The sequence below is a fragment of the Pristiophorus japonicus genome, chromosome 7 (assembly GCF_044704955.1).
Source record: "Pristiophorus japonicus isolate sPriJap1 chromosome 7, sPriJap1.hap1, whole genome shotgun sequence".
Lineage (NCBI taxonomy): Eukaryota > Metazoa > Chordata > Chondrichthyes > Pristiophoridae > Pristiophorus > Pristiophorus japonicus.
In genome coordinates, this window is record NC_091983.1 from 179723489 (window position 1) to 179738455 (window position 14967).

The window sequence follows — 14967 nt, forward strand, 5'->3', positions numbered from 1 at the left end:
AGACGCATTTCTGTGTACGAGTGCATCAAATCTACAAATAAATAGGCATTTCTTGACATTTGAATAGAACTATAGCTGACAAAGGGTTGAAATGAGGTATTTTACTGAGATTTTCCATGGCACATCTCAGAGGTTTTTATAAAAACGGGTATTATGCCAAGTATATTATTTGGTACACTGACTTTAGTATTGAGTGTGAGATATGGAAACACTGGGATGTGGCAGTACGAGGCTGGAGGTCTCAGGGTTTAAGAATATTTTGAGGGAGCTCCAGGGTTTGCAAAGATAGGGAGGTTGGCTCTGGGAATGCTGAGGCTGTTTGTGGGTTCTGAGATTACTGGGAGACAGGTTCTGGGACTTGGAAGAAATGAGAAGGAAGATCTTGGTTTGCAAACATTGGTAGTGGTTCTGAGACCAAGGAGCAATGGGAATATGGTCTAGGGCATTGGTGGGAAAAATACGGTTCGTGAGTGGTATCCATCCTGCCAAGTCATTCTATCCGGCCTGCAGGACAGGACAGAAATAGAACATGAGCCAGATCTCTCGCTGCATATTAGTCCATCCACTTTCACTTTTTGTGCATCCGAGACAGACCCAAACTGCAACCAGGGAACAGACAGTAATACGTAATTCAATTTATTAATTCGCAAAAATGTTTCTCCCGGGCCCGATCTTAAAAGGATCCATTCCGCGATTCTGATCCCCAATGGCGGATAACCGTTCCCAGAATGCACTGCACACTCGAATATGCCCTATCCATTTTAGAGTCGAGTCATGGCTGCTCATCTCCAGACTCATTTACCAAAGCAAGAGACTGGCGTTGCGTCTTTTCTCTCCTGGTACCCAGTGTGCGACGGTAGGTGAGTTCTCATCACCGTCTTAGAGTGGATTACATCATACCCGTTAACTCGTCCACCTTATTCCGAATATTTCTCGCATTAAGGCACAGAGCCTTCAGGCTTGTCTTTCTAACACACTATGCCCTTTTAGAATTTTTCTATAATGTGGCCCTTTTTGCCTTAGGGCTCTCTGCCCTCCAGTTTTACTTTTCTTCTTTCTATCTTTTGCTGCTGCCCCCATTCTACTTCCCTCTGTCTCCCTGCATAGGTCCCCATCCCCCTGCCATATTAGTTTAACTCCTCAACAACACTAGCAAACACTCCCCCGAGGATATTTGTTCCGGTCCTGCCCAGGTGCAGACCGTCCGGTTAATACTGGTCCCACCTCCCCCAGAACCAGTTCCAATGTCCCAGGAATTTGAATCCCTCCCTGCTGCCCCACTCCTCAAGCCACGTATTCATCGGAGCTATCCTGTGATTCCTACTCTGACTAGCACGTGGCACTGGTAGCAATCCTGTGATTACTACTTTTGACGTCCTACTTTTTAATTTAGCTCCGAGCTCCCTAAATTCATCTTGTAGGATCTCATCCCGTTTTTTACCTATATCGTTGGTACCTATATGAACCACGACAACTGGCTATTCACCCTCCCTTTGTGACTAGTGGGGTGCCGCAGGGCTCAGTGTTGGGACCCCAGCTATTTACAATATACATTAATGATTTAGATGAAGGAATTGAGTGTAATATCTCAAAGTTTGCAGATGACACTAAGATGGGTGACGGTGCGAGTTGTGAGGAGGACACTAAGAGGCTGCAGGGTGACTTGGACAGGTTAGGTGAGTGGGCAAATGCATGGCAGATGCAGTATAAGGTGGATAAATGTGAGGTTATCCACTTTGGTGGCAAAAACAGGAAGGCAGAATATTATCTGAATGGCGGCAGATTAGGAAAGGGGCAGGTGCATCGAGACCTGGGTGTCATGGTTCATCAGTCATTGAAAGTTGGCATGCAGGTACAGCAGGCAGTGAAGAAGGCAAATGGTATGTTGGCATTCATAGCTAGGGGATTTGAGTATAGCAGCAGGGAGGTCTTACTGCAGTTATACAGGGCCTTGGTGAGGCCTTACCTGGAATAGTGTGTTCAGTTTTGGTCTCCTAATCTGAGGAAGGACATTCTTGCTATTGAGGGAGTACAGTGAAGGTTCACCAGACTGATTCCCAGGAAGGCGGGACTGACATATGAGGAGAGGCTGGATCAACTGGGCCTTTATACACTGGAGTTTAGAAGGATGAGAGGGGATCTCATAGAAACTTATAAGATTCTGACGGGACTGGACAGGTTAGATGCGGGAAGAATGTTCCCGATGTTGGGGAAGTCCAGAACCAGGGGACACAGTCTTAGGATAAGGTGTAGGCCATTTAGGACTGAGATGAGGAGAAACTTCTTCACTCAGAGAGTTGTTAACCTGTGGAATTCTCTGCCACAGAGAGTTGTTGATGGCAGTTCATTGGATATATTAAAGAGGGAGTTAGATATGGCCCTTATCGCTAAAGGGATCAAGGAGTATGGAGAGAAAGCAGGAAAGGGATACTGAGGGAATGATTAGCCATGATCTTATTGAATGGCGGTGCAGGCTCGAAGGACCGAGTGGCCTACTCCTGCACCTATTTTCTATGTTTCTATGATCTTGCAAAGTAAGTCTGAGAAAGGGGCCCTTTAGTACAGCAGGACTGGGAAAAGGGATTTGGAGTACTAGGAGGACAGAGACTGCCTGTATTGGGGTTATTAAATCTGGCAGCATGGGAAGGGGAGACCTTTGCCTCTTTCAGACCATCAGGTTCTACCCTTCCACTGCATTCCTGCGAGTCAGCCTTCTGCCTGACCTACCCACAGTCCTTTTGCATCCTCAGATTCTTCCCTCACACCACTTTCCCTATTGCTAAGGAGTATAGAAGTAAAATATTTACCCTTTAGTGGATTACAAGCAATTTTTGTAACATATTCTTTCACAAACATAAATTTCCATAAATAAATGTTATTTCAAAAGTTCATTATTTAGAGTTTTTCAAGATTTATATAAAAAATGTCCTTAAAGCTGATGAGAGACATTTTTAAATTGAATTTTCTGCAAAAGTAAACAGGTGAGTGATAATCGGTTTTCTTTTTTGACCTTCAACAAATAAACTACAATCATAGATGCTGTTTCTGTACCAGTTCAGAACAGAAAATCACAACAATTAATAAACAAAATCTGACTGCAACAAACTTTAAGAATTTAATCTCCATTTTGTTAGAAAGTCATTGGGATTAAAAAACCTCTTAAATCTTTACAAAATGAAGGGAATTCATACTGATGCGCAGATCGTTCCCCGGGAAATTCTGCCCATGCTGGGAATCCACGGGTGTGCTATGAGGTAAAGTCCAGTCGTTTGAGACAGGCCGAGGTAGTGAAGTAAAAAAGTTAAAGGTATTAAAAGGCAAAAAAGATAATTCAGTGTGCAAATGTAATCATATCATTATGAAATATGTAATTTAGTTTGATTTCTTAATTTTGTTTGAAACCTTGTTTAGGACTAAAGAAATTTCAGTTACTGAGGGAAAAATTACTGATTTATTTTTTTCAAAAAGCATTTTGAGTGATTAGTTTGCCATCCTCAATGTGTACAAATGGATTTCTATTCTAAATATTTACATATGGATTTTGACAAAAACTATGACTCAACATTGTGACAAAGATTTGTGGACAGGAGGCGTGCACTACATGCAAGATTTCTTATATCGGAATACACACACACAGAAACTTGCTTCTATGCATTTGAAAAATACTTCAATCTATTTAAAATATGCAGTATTACATGCAAAATCTTAGGTCTACAACCTCCACTTTTCTTGCCTGCTTAACACCCACTTAACCGCTGAAATTACGTATAACATCCAGATATCGCCCATTTTGGCACAAATTGAAAACTGAAGGGCTTTTTTTTTTTAAAAAAGGAGACTTATCGGCAAGCGTTATTTTCCCCGTGTGCTTAACGGCGAGAAAAAATATTACCGCCCGCTCACTTTTTTTGGGCGGAATTAGCAGAATGGGCAATTTCAACACCTATATTATCGCCCAGCGTTACTTTCCTCATGGACTTTACTCCGAGATTCAATAATAACGGCCAGCGACTGTTTTTTGTCATAAAGAGCATATTTACCCAAACTAGCGGCCATGGAGAGCGCCCACTGTCAATTACACCACCTCGCACACATATCACCCAGAATATCGCCCGCTCAAAAAACTGCCCACAAAAAGTGGAACTAACTGGGACCGATGCCAGTGGTGTGGCTGGCATTTGTTAAATCCCACTCTTACGTGAGGAGCTGATATCGGAAACATTTCCCTGAAAGAGCGCTGATGTGAGTGACAATGCTGACACATTTCTGTGTGTGTGTGTGTAGCTTAGACATCAAATGGTACCCATCACCTTGGTGCCATTTAAAGTTTACATTGATTGATGTAAGTTGTACTTAACCCTTTCACAGTATGGAATCACCAGTGTGCAACAGTCCAGCTATCTGAGACAATGCACAATAAGGTTATGTTCAATAACAAAAGTTTAATACCAACATTGGTCTGAAATCATAAGTGACACAGCCAATAACACCCAACTCTCGCCCACATCCCACTTTTTCCACCATTGACATAAATCACGTGGTCAACCTCTCCAGCAACACAGAATACAAAGGCAAAGCAGGAGCGTGGTCCCCAGCCCCCATACATTGCAACAAATTGCATACACCCAGATGGAGATATAACACAGCGGTACCTCATTGGGGGGGGGGGGTGATGAAGGCAGATTCGGTGGATGCACGAGTACGGGAGTGGGGGGTGCTGAGGGGGCAACATTCTCTGATGCAGAAGCATGATGTTGATCCTTGCACTCATCTGTCATTCGCTGTGGTGGAGCAGAACCTAGGGATGGACGGCTGCACTTTATGGCAGAAGGCCAAAAAAATATAACGCTACCGCCCATTTGATATCGCTCACGGTAACGCCCATTTTCAAAAATGTAAACTAGGTGTTTTGAGAATGGGCAAGAAGCCGCGATCTGAAAACCCTTTTTTACCGCCCACGCCGGATATAATGCCCATTTTTGGTCGATAAGCTCACAAGTGGAGGTTCTAGCCCCATATCCCTTCTGAAGTTGGTTAATATGCAAATATAGGGGGCAGAATATGTAAACATATAATTCACATATGAGCACATTTGCATGGTACACAGGGCAGTATTTCCAGTATGTTTCTTGATTTGGATTATACTAGAGGTATTGAGGAATTTGTTACAGCAACACTTTTCACCCAAGTTTTAATGAAACCTTCCAGAGCCTACATTTCATCACACCACTGAAAATCAGTCAAATAATTCCTACAGAGCAAGTGTAGACTCTGTAGGATTCCCTTTTACACAACTGGTGCAGAAGAGGAGAAAAGCTGCATGCTACATGCCGAGGTCTTGAAGTAAAAAAGTTAAAGGTATTAAAAACAAGGGCATATAAAATGGCCAAAACTAGTGGGAGGACAGAAGACTGAGAAGCTTTTAAAAGCCAGCAAAGAATGATTAAAAAAATGATTAAGGGAAGATAGACCATGAAAGTAAACTAGCACAAAATATAAAAACAGAAAGCAAGAGTTTCGACAGGTACATAATAAGGAAAAGAGTGGCTAAAGTAAATGTTGGTCCCTTAGAGGACGAGACCGGGGAATTAGTAATGGGGAACATGGAGATGGCAGAAACTCTGAACAAATATTTTGTATCAGTCTTTACAGTAGAGGACACTAACAATATTCCAACAGTGGCTAGTCAAGGGGCTATACGGGGGGAGGTGTTTAACACAATCACAATCACTAAGGAGGTGGTACTCAGTAAGATAATGGGACTAAAAGCAGATAAATCCCCTGGACCTGATGGCTTGCATCCTAGGATCTTAAGAGAAATAGCGGCAGGGATTGTGGAAGCATTGGTTGTAATTTACCAAAATTCCCTGGATTCTGGGGAGGTCCCAACAGATTGAAAAACTGCAAATGAAACGCTCCTGTTTAAAAAAGAGGCAGACAAAAAGCAGGAAATTATAGATCAGTTAGCCTAACATCTGTGGTTGGGAAAATGTTGGAGTCCATTATTAAAGAAGTAGTAGCAGGACATTTGGAAAAGCAAAATTTGGTCAGGCAGAGTCAGCATGGATTTATGAAGGGGAAGTCATGTTTGACAAATTTGCTGGAATTCTTTGAGGATGTAATGAACAGGGTGAATAAAGGGGAACCAGTGGATGTGGTGTATTTGGATTTCCTGAAAGCATTTGACAAGGTGCCACATAAAAGGTTACTGCACAAGATAAAAGTTCCCGGGGTTGGGGGTAATATATTATGAATTGAGGATTGGCTAACCAACAGAAAACAGAGTGTTGGGATAAATGGTTCATTCTCTGGTTGGCAACCAGAGGTGCCACAGGGATCAGTGCTGGGACCCCAACTATTTGCAATCTATATTAATGATTTGGAAGAAGGAACTGAGTGTAACACAGCCAAGTTTGCTGACGATACAAAGATGGGAGGAAAAGCAATGTGTGAGGAGGACACAAAAAATTTGTAAAAGGACATAGACAGACTAAGTGAGTAGGCAAAAATTTGGCAGATGGAGTATAATGTTGGAAAGTGTGAGGTCATGCACTTTGGCAGAAAAAAAATCAAAGAGCAAGTTATTATTTAAATGAAGAAAGATTGCAAAGTGCTGCAGTGCAGCGGGACCTGGGGGTACTTGTGCACGAAACACAAAAGGGTACAGCAAGTGATCAGGAAGGCCAACAGAATTTTGGCCTTTATTGCAAAGGGGATGGAGTATAAAAGCAGGGAAGTCTTGCTACTGCTATACAGGGTATTGGTGAGGCCACACCTGGAATACTGCATGCAGTTTTGATTTCCATATTTATGAAAGGATATACTTGCTTTGGAGGCAGTTCAGTGAAGGTTCACAAGGTTGATTCCGGAGATGAGGGGGTTGACTTATGAGGAATGGTTGCGTAGGTTGGGCCTCTACTCATTGGAATTCAGAAGAATGAGAGGTGATCTTATCGAAACGTGTAAAATTATGAGAGGCCTTGATAAGGTGGATGCAGAGAGGATGTTTCCACTGATGGGAGAGACTAGAAGTAGAGGGTGTAAGGGGAAAACGGGAAGTCTTTTCCTCCCACGAGCGGGCCCCCTGATAGAGGGTCGAAGCTCGCCCCAACCCGCGTAGCTGTTCTCGAAGTTAGCAAAGACGGATGGCAAGGTACAACGATCTTTAATTACGAATGTCCGGGAACACCTCTCATCACAGCCACCTGTGAGTGAAAATGCTCCCCATATAGCACAATCAGACAACTTTTATACATTTCATAAACCCATCCGTTCCCTGGTAAGACCTCCCTAGTTCTCTAATTGGACTACCTCATCAGTGCTACTTCTCTAATTGGACTACCTTATTAGTGCTACTTTGGATTGACAGGCCAAGACCCTCGTGACCACCTTAGGCCGTGACTAGAATGACTTCATTAAGTCAGAATTTGTTGATTCTCCTTGATGCCCGCAAGTCTGCTTCGAGCCTCTTCACAAGGTCTTATCAATGTCTGTTTAGGTTCTCACATCGTATCCTGTCAGAATATTATTGAATTAATAACTTCTGGAGCCTTGGTACTGGAATGTACAAGGCCAAAGAGAGGCCTTTTACCTCCTTATGGGTCATTGCAGGATTCAGCACTTTAACCCTTGTCCCACTTGTACCCCTAATGCCAAATTTTTCTCTTACATTTCCCCCCTTTTGGCTCTTGGCTATTCGCCAAGCTGGCCATATTTCTCGATAACTATCTCCCTGTAGGCAAGTTACAGATAGGTCCGTTTACCTGGGTGGCCATCTTCCAAGCTTCGGGAACTCCTGAGACCTTTCCCGCAGAGTTATATAAAGTAAGTCCTTCCTGTAGGACTGCTTACATTTTCATCCCTTATGGCCTTAATCATAGCGTGTGCTCTACCGTGTCGTTTGGCCTGTTTAATTCGTGCACATGTTAATCCCATCATGACCATCATAACCAGGCCCTATATTACTACAAGTACATGAGATATTATTCTTATCCATGGGTGAATTTGAATATTAAGTTTAATGTCCCACAGCTTTGAGTACCAGGGCTGATCAGTCAGCATTACGTTAGTGTCTCTTTGTAGGTTTGTCTATTTCTTCCATCAGCTGGATATAGTGTCGTCTTTGGTTTTGGATTCATTGCACCAATCGTTCCTCACTTAATTCGGGTACCTGCTTTTCTTGCGGTTCTCATACCGCCTCCTTGTACCCTTCTCGGAAGGTATCCGTGACCGTTCCGTGGATAATTTCCATTGTCTCAGGATGTATGTGGTATCCATTTATGTCTATTTTTCCCATAGGCCTGAAACAGAAGTTAGGGTTGGTGATGACATGGGGGGTGACTCCTCCCCTGGTCTTAATCGTCGGGTTGGCTGCTCCTGTGCTCACGCACCAAATCTCCATTCCCTTGTGGAGCAGCGATTGTTTCGGAATCGTGTTCGAGAGGAGTGATACTCAGCATGCATCCATTTGTTTGGTGGAATCTGCAATCATCATTCATGGCGTACCTCGACATAAAATCACTTGATTATTTTTATAGCAATCGGTTATGTCAATGCCTTTCATACTAATTTAATCACCTGTCTGGAGGGGTGATGGTGACGTAACTGTGTTCGGTTTCTTCACCGATACTGTCGGTTTGGTATAAGGGGTCTCCCTTTGTTACGTCATACTGTAGTATTGCGCCTGTAGGGCTTGGTTATCCATGTCCCTCCCCAGTAAACCCCTTAAGATTTGCGTTAAGTTGTTAACCCGGTTGTCTATTGCATACAGGTCTATGGAATTCATCGTCGTAACCCCTGCCGCATAACCCGTGCCTAGTGTTTCCAGTATTCCCCTTTTTGTTCAACCTTGTCCTGTTCCCTTTGACATTAAATCTCAGAGTAGTGGATTCCGGGCCTTCGAGGATCTGTTGTCAGGTTCGAGTATAGACTTATAGTTTCATTCCCACAGAAGCTAGGAAGGATGATATCCATTAGGTTTAGGTTACGTAGTCGCTGACACACCCCAAATTATATCCTTTCTTTAGATTCTTTCATTACTAGCTCCCCTTTGGCTCCAGTCTTTATGGACGGGCTTATTGGGGGGACTTGCGTGGTTGTGCTGGGAAGAGTTGTTGACCCCAGGGTGGTTGTCGGGGCAGCGGTAGGGCTTCCTTTAGGCGTGTTTGGTGTCCCAGCCGGATCTTTATTTCGGGTCCACTACATTGTCATCTTTCCTCCACACTCCATCCGCCCCCCTTTTTAGGTTGTATTCCTTCTTGTTTGCACTGCGCACAATCAATACCGGCTTCTCCGTGTTATTACCGTGTCACGCTTCGGGACATACACCTTATATTCCAGAGACCTCCCTTGATCTTCATTTTATCCCACTGGCCAGTTTCCCTAAACATCCTGGGGTCCCACTCCCCTTTTAGCTCCGTTCTGTTCCCACCCTTCTGTTTCTTGCGGGTGGATTTGGCTGCTTGTTTTGCAGCTTTGTCCGCCCAGGCATGAGGTTCTAGAACTGAAATTCCATCCAGTTGGATTTCTGCGCCCTTCCCCTTTTGGTCCTATGAACTTGCTCCTGTTCTCAGAATCTACTGGCGCCCTGGCATCGGCAGCCTGCTACATTACAACCTTACTTAATACACTATACATAGCCATGTGTTAAAATAAGTTTTGTCCTTCCTTCAGTCCTTCGCTGCTAGGATGTATATTTCGTCAGTTAAATTAAACAAAGCCCCATAGTTTATGTAGTTGTGTCTTTCCTGCATGTGCTATATCTCTCGTAGTCCGTCTGTATTATCCAGTGCTTGCGTGGGCCTTAAGGTTCCCAGTATCCTGAGTCTCCAGAGTCGAAGTAGCCGCTGCGATCCCATCTCGGTGAGTGTTTTATCTGCAAATTTTAAACAGATAGGCTGGTCGTCACCAGGTGCTAGGTTCTGGTCTACTCATCTTTTATCCATGCATGTCGAGGTCACTCTGTGAAATCGGAGGTAAGGGTTAGGTTGGGTTTGTGGACTACACTTACCCACCGTGGGGTACATTGGCTCTATTACCATAGGTGATGGTGCTATGCCTACGCACTGTACTATCCGTCTGGTTCCGTTTTTTAAAAATCTCTTCCAGCTTATTTATCTTAGCCTTTAACTTTTGAATTTGTTTTGTTTGAGTATCTTTCTTTTATTTGTATCAGGCGAGTATTATTACATCGGCTAGTTCTGTTTTATTTTTATTCTGACTATCCCACCATTTCCTCTATCTGTCAGGTGAGTCTTTTTTATTCTATTAAGAAATACAAATTAATAATGTCCAGTATAAAACAGCTGTCAATCAAAAGGGTTAACTCTTTCAGGTTTGTAAGAAGGCCTGATGTCATTACGTGACTTCGCGTAATCATTTTTTAAAAGTCTTTGTGCCTTCAAAACTTGCTTAGAAATTAGGAATCCGTTAAAACAGCAGAAATCATTAGTAAAGCTGTCATAATAAAAGTCTTCTCATCAGGAAAGCAGCATTTTAGATTAAACTCCAATTTTTTCTTAACTTCTAATTCAAGTACTTGCCAAAGATTTTTTTTTTTTTTTAAATTGATTTAAAACGAGACCACAAATTTTTAATAGCTATTTTGTTTACTGAAATCCAATTTTAAAATTCAGTAAGATTTTCTAATTCCCAGTTTTTTTCTTTCTGTGCTGAGTTCGCATAGCTTAGATCTTTTCTCCTTGTTATTTGACGCTCGCCCCAACCCGCGTAGCAGTTCTCGAAGTTAGCAGACAGAGACGGATGGCAAGGTACAACGATCTTCAATTACAAACGTCCGGGAACACCTCTCATCACAGCCGCCTGTGAGTGGAGATGCTCGCCAAACAGCACAATCATACAACATTTCAAAAAACCCTCCGTTCCCTGGTAAGACCTCCCTAGATCTCTAATTGGACTACCTTATCAGTGCTACTTCTCTAATTGGACTACCTTATTAGTACTACTTTGGATTGACAGGCCAAGACCCTCGTGACCACCTTCGGCCGTGACTAGAATGACTTCATTAGGTCAGAATTTGTTGATTCTCCTTGATGCCCGTGAGTCTGCCTCGAGCCTCTTAGCAAGGTCTTATCAATGTCTGTTTAGGTTCTCACATCGTATCCTGTCAGAATATTATTGAATTAATAACTTCTGGAGCCTTGGTACTGGAGTGTACAAGGCCAAAGAGAGACCTTTTACCTCCTTATGGGTCTGTGCAGGAACCAGCACTTTAACCCTTGTCCCGCTGGTACCCCTAATGCCAAATTTTTCTCTTACAAGGGCATGATCTTAGAATAAGGGGCCGCCCATTTAAAACAGAGATGAGAAATTTCTTCTCTCAGAGGGTTATTAATCTGTGGAATTCGCTGCCTCAGAGAGCTGTGGAAGCTGGGACATTGAATAAATTTAAGACAGAAATAGACAGTTTCTTAAATGATGAGGGGTTATGGGGAGCGGGCAGGGAAGTGGAGCTGAATCCATGATCAGATCAGTCATGATCTTATTGAATGGTGGAGCAGGCTCGAGGGGCCGTATGGCCTACTTCCTGTTCCTATTTCTTATGTTCTTATGTAAAAGGCAAATAAGACAATTCAGTGTGCAAATGTAATCATATTATCGTGAAATATGCAATTTAGTTTGATTTCTTAATTTTGTTTGAAACCTTGTTTAGGATTTAAGAAATTTCAGTTACTGAGGGAAAGATTTATCAGTACCAATAATAACAGTCAACTAAGCCACTGATTATGGAATATTGAAATATGAGATCATAATGAATATATCTTTGGCAAAGAATACCCTGTCAGAATGTGCTTTCATCAGTATTGTAAGAATATACTACTACATGACACCCAGCTATAATTATAACATTAGTCTCACCTCGTTCGAAGCACGCAGCAGGGGGAGTATCCTGCAGGTCTGATTATGCCTGTGTCAGGTATGCTTGTGGGTGTGATCGCAATGTTACAATGCACTTCATTGCGGGTAAACAACAGGAGCAATATTTTGTGACTGTGATTATAGCGCCAGTTTAATATAACCTTATCTCTCCCGAGGACAATCGATTTTTACATTAAAAGGTTTTTAGTTTGCTGAACTAGTACAACCTTAACTCAACCAGTCCCACTTACCTCCAACTCAGCCAAAGCAGAAGACGAGATAGTGAGCCATTGCTTCTGACGCTGTACCATGTGCTGCTTTGAAAATGGAATAGAAAAAGAAGACTTCTTCCAGCCTGTCTCTGTGTTAACTCTTCCTGCCAGTTAGCAGCAGTGTTACTACTCTCTTAACTGAAATTTGATACTTCAAAAAATATATATTTGGCACATTTTGAGTGATAGAATTGCTAATATTGTGATTCTATCAGCAACGATTCCAAATTAAAGCATTTTACTCCTTTACCTTTTCCATTCTGATATTGCAGATTGAGGCAGAAAGGATGGCAAGTTGTGTGCTTTGTCTCAAGTGAATTCATGTGCAAATAAAAGTCAGATACTGGGCAAATACTTAACAGTTGAAAAGAAAATTAATATACAGAAATAGTGGAAGAAATCCAGTGAAAAGTGGGTTGCTTGAATTTATTATATTATTCAATTATTAAATTATTGGTAAAAATAAAATCAGTAAATCAATGCAATTCACTTTTGTGGTAATGAGGCGTAAATGATTTAAAACAAAAGACAAAATTGAAACACAACCTCTTTCATCAGAAAAAATACTATTACTAAAAACTTAAAACGGATCTTGTTTCATTCTACAATATTTCCTTCAATAGCTGTTACTCAATATGACAAAAAGGACACAAAAGACATATTGCAATAAAGTTTAATGTTTTTTACATATGCAACCAGCACTGTAAACTCATATTAAATGCAGGTTTCCCTTTTTGCAGTAACTATCAAATCTTTCTTGTGCTATGCAAGTATTTTTGACACAACTTAATTTTCACAGATGCAACTAAATTGATATTGACAAATGAAGTCTTGCAGCACTCACTGCTGAGAAAGGTTACTAGGTTTAACCTGACCCCATGGTTATGAATGTGTCAAGTTTAGCCTTCATGTTACCATGGAAATGAATACCCTCTGCACTGTCGATATGGGAATGAATTTTCAATCACAACTTGCCTTTAAATTACCTTATTTTCTTTCCCATCATACAGATAGAGATTTTTTTAAACATACTTTTAATTCATAACAAGAAAAATTGTGCTGACTGTGCAGGCATCCATTTTGCCCTTCTGATATTACTGATGAGTTTGAGAGCTACATTCAAAATAATTTACACTATACAGAATAAGCTTTTAAATACATCGGTAGCGATTACAGGAATTAAATAAAGTCCAAGCTTTATTAGTTATAAAAAAGAAAGTCAGTTCATTTCCTTGTCACCCAGGTAATCATATTTACTGACATCAGCAGTAGAGATAACTGTATAATCACTGAGTGACTGCCATTTTGAGTAAAAGTAAAATTTACTAAAAAAAATAAAAGTGCCCAATGACTTTTCTACAACAAATGCATAACCTTCATAAAGTAATATAGAAGGAAGTTGTGATTCTTAATGGATAACTTTCACCTCTTCGCCTGGTGCCCTGGTGGACTGTACAAAGAGTCTCAAATTATCTGGGTGTAGCTCTAATTTAAAATGCAAATTTACATAAGGCCACCAAACTGTGCAGATGAATCGTGCTGGAAGTCACCTCAGCTGCCATTTGTAATTTCCTTCAAGTCTGAGGTTAGAAGTTGCATCCACTAAGGCAAATATCAAGTAATTTCAGGGCACAACAGCACCATCTGTACGTAAGATCACCGCTCCTGGGTTGTTCAGCACTGAGCCCGTCATGTCATGCCATAGCCAGGTCACTCATGGCATCAGAGACTTCGGTGTTGACCTGAGCAGCAATGCTCACTGGTATCACATCCAAATAAATGTCATACTGCTGGTCCATCCCCAGATAGCTATCACTCATCAGATAGAGAGTGTAGATATACCTTAAAACAGAAGAGGAAGAAACGGTACTTTTCTTTAAAGCTTTCTCTTCACTCTGAATAATGCAAATACTGAACATGTTGATGTGCAAAAATACTCATTAGAATTTTGAATATAAAGAATTAAAAAAAGATCACTGATGTTGCATGGTACACTTGTCTGAAATGGTAATTATAGGATATTATATTTTCTTGCCCAATGACAACTTAACTTATGTGAAAAATGTCAAAATACATACCACTAATAAAAGTGCATAGATTTTGAGATCACTTCTCCGTCCTTTCCTTAAAGTCATCAAAAATGCTTCTTTTTAATAAAAAATGCTAAGATTCTGTTTGATGACAAATCTCTTCACATTCCAAAATTCAAAAGTATAGTTTATCTTAATTTCATACCAATTTTACCAAGAAACTGGTTTATTATCATACTCTAGCACTATTGATTCTTTCCTTAGATTTCAGTGGAAATATGGATCACCTTGCCTTTCCAGACAGCCCTGAGGACCAAAGCTGCCACCACCTGTGTTGAAGAGTATACACTGCATGATTTTGCTTAAACTAATGCCATCAATTCAAAAATGTAATACCTTGCAGCATTTGGGGTTTTATAAATGGGAGCAAACAGAACAAGAGGAAAGAAATAACGATGAATTCATACAAGTATTTCTCAAGCCACAAGAGTACTGTGAGCAGCTTTGGGTGCCCTCTTACAGGTAAGATATTAAAGTCATAGAGGCCGATTTTCATCAAAGCCTCCGCCTGCCCAAGTGCTGCCGATGGCAGCCGAGGTACTGGACGGTACTTTGGGCGGGATATTCATCGCCGAGGTCCTTCGAAGGTCGGTGGGCGACAAATGGACGATGTATGCCACCAATCTGGGCGGCAGCGGACGGGAGATCTCATTCTCGGCAGCAGAGGCGCTTGTCGCCCAAGTGCCGCCGAGGATGGAGTCGAGCCCATGGAGGGTCGAAGACCTGAA

General features: G+C 41.6%; 1 protein-coding gene across 4 annotated transcripts in view; it reads right to left on the bottom strand.

Annotated features, from left to right (window-relative positions):
- Positions 1-12806: 12806 nt before the first annotated feature.
- Positions 12807-14967, bottom strand: part of ascc3 (activating signal cointegrator 1 complex subunit 3) — a 777147-nt gene continuing 774986 nt past the window's right edge. For all 4 annotated transcript variants that reach the window (XM_070885599.1, XM_070885602.1, XM_070885601.1 and 1 more), the window contains exon 42: positions 12807-13991. In XM_070885599.1, the coding sequence (XP_070741700.1) occupies positions 13844-13991 (148 nt within the window). In that variant the 3' untranslated portion in view covers positions 12807-13843. The remainder of the gene's footprint in view (positions 13992-14967) is intronic.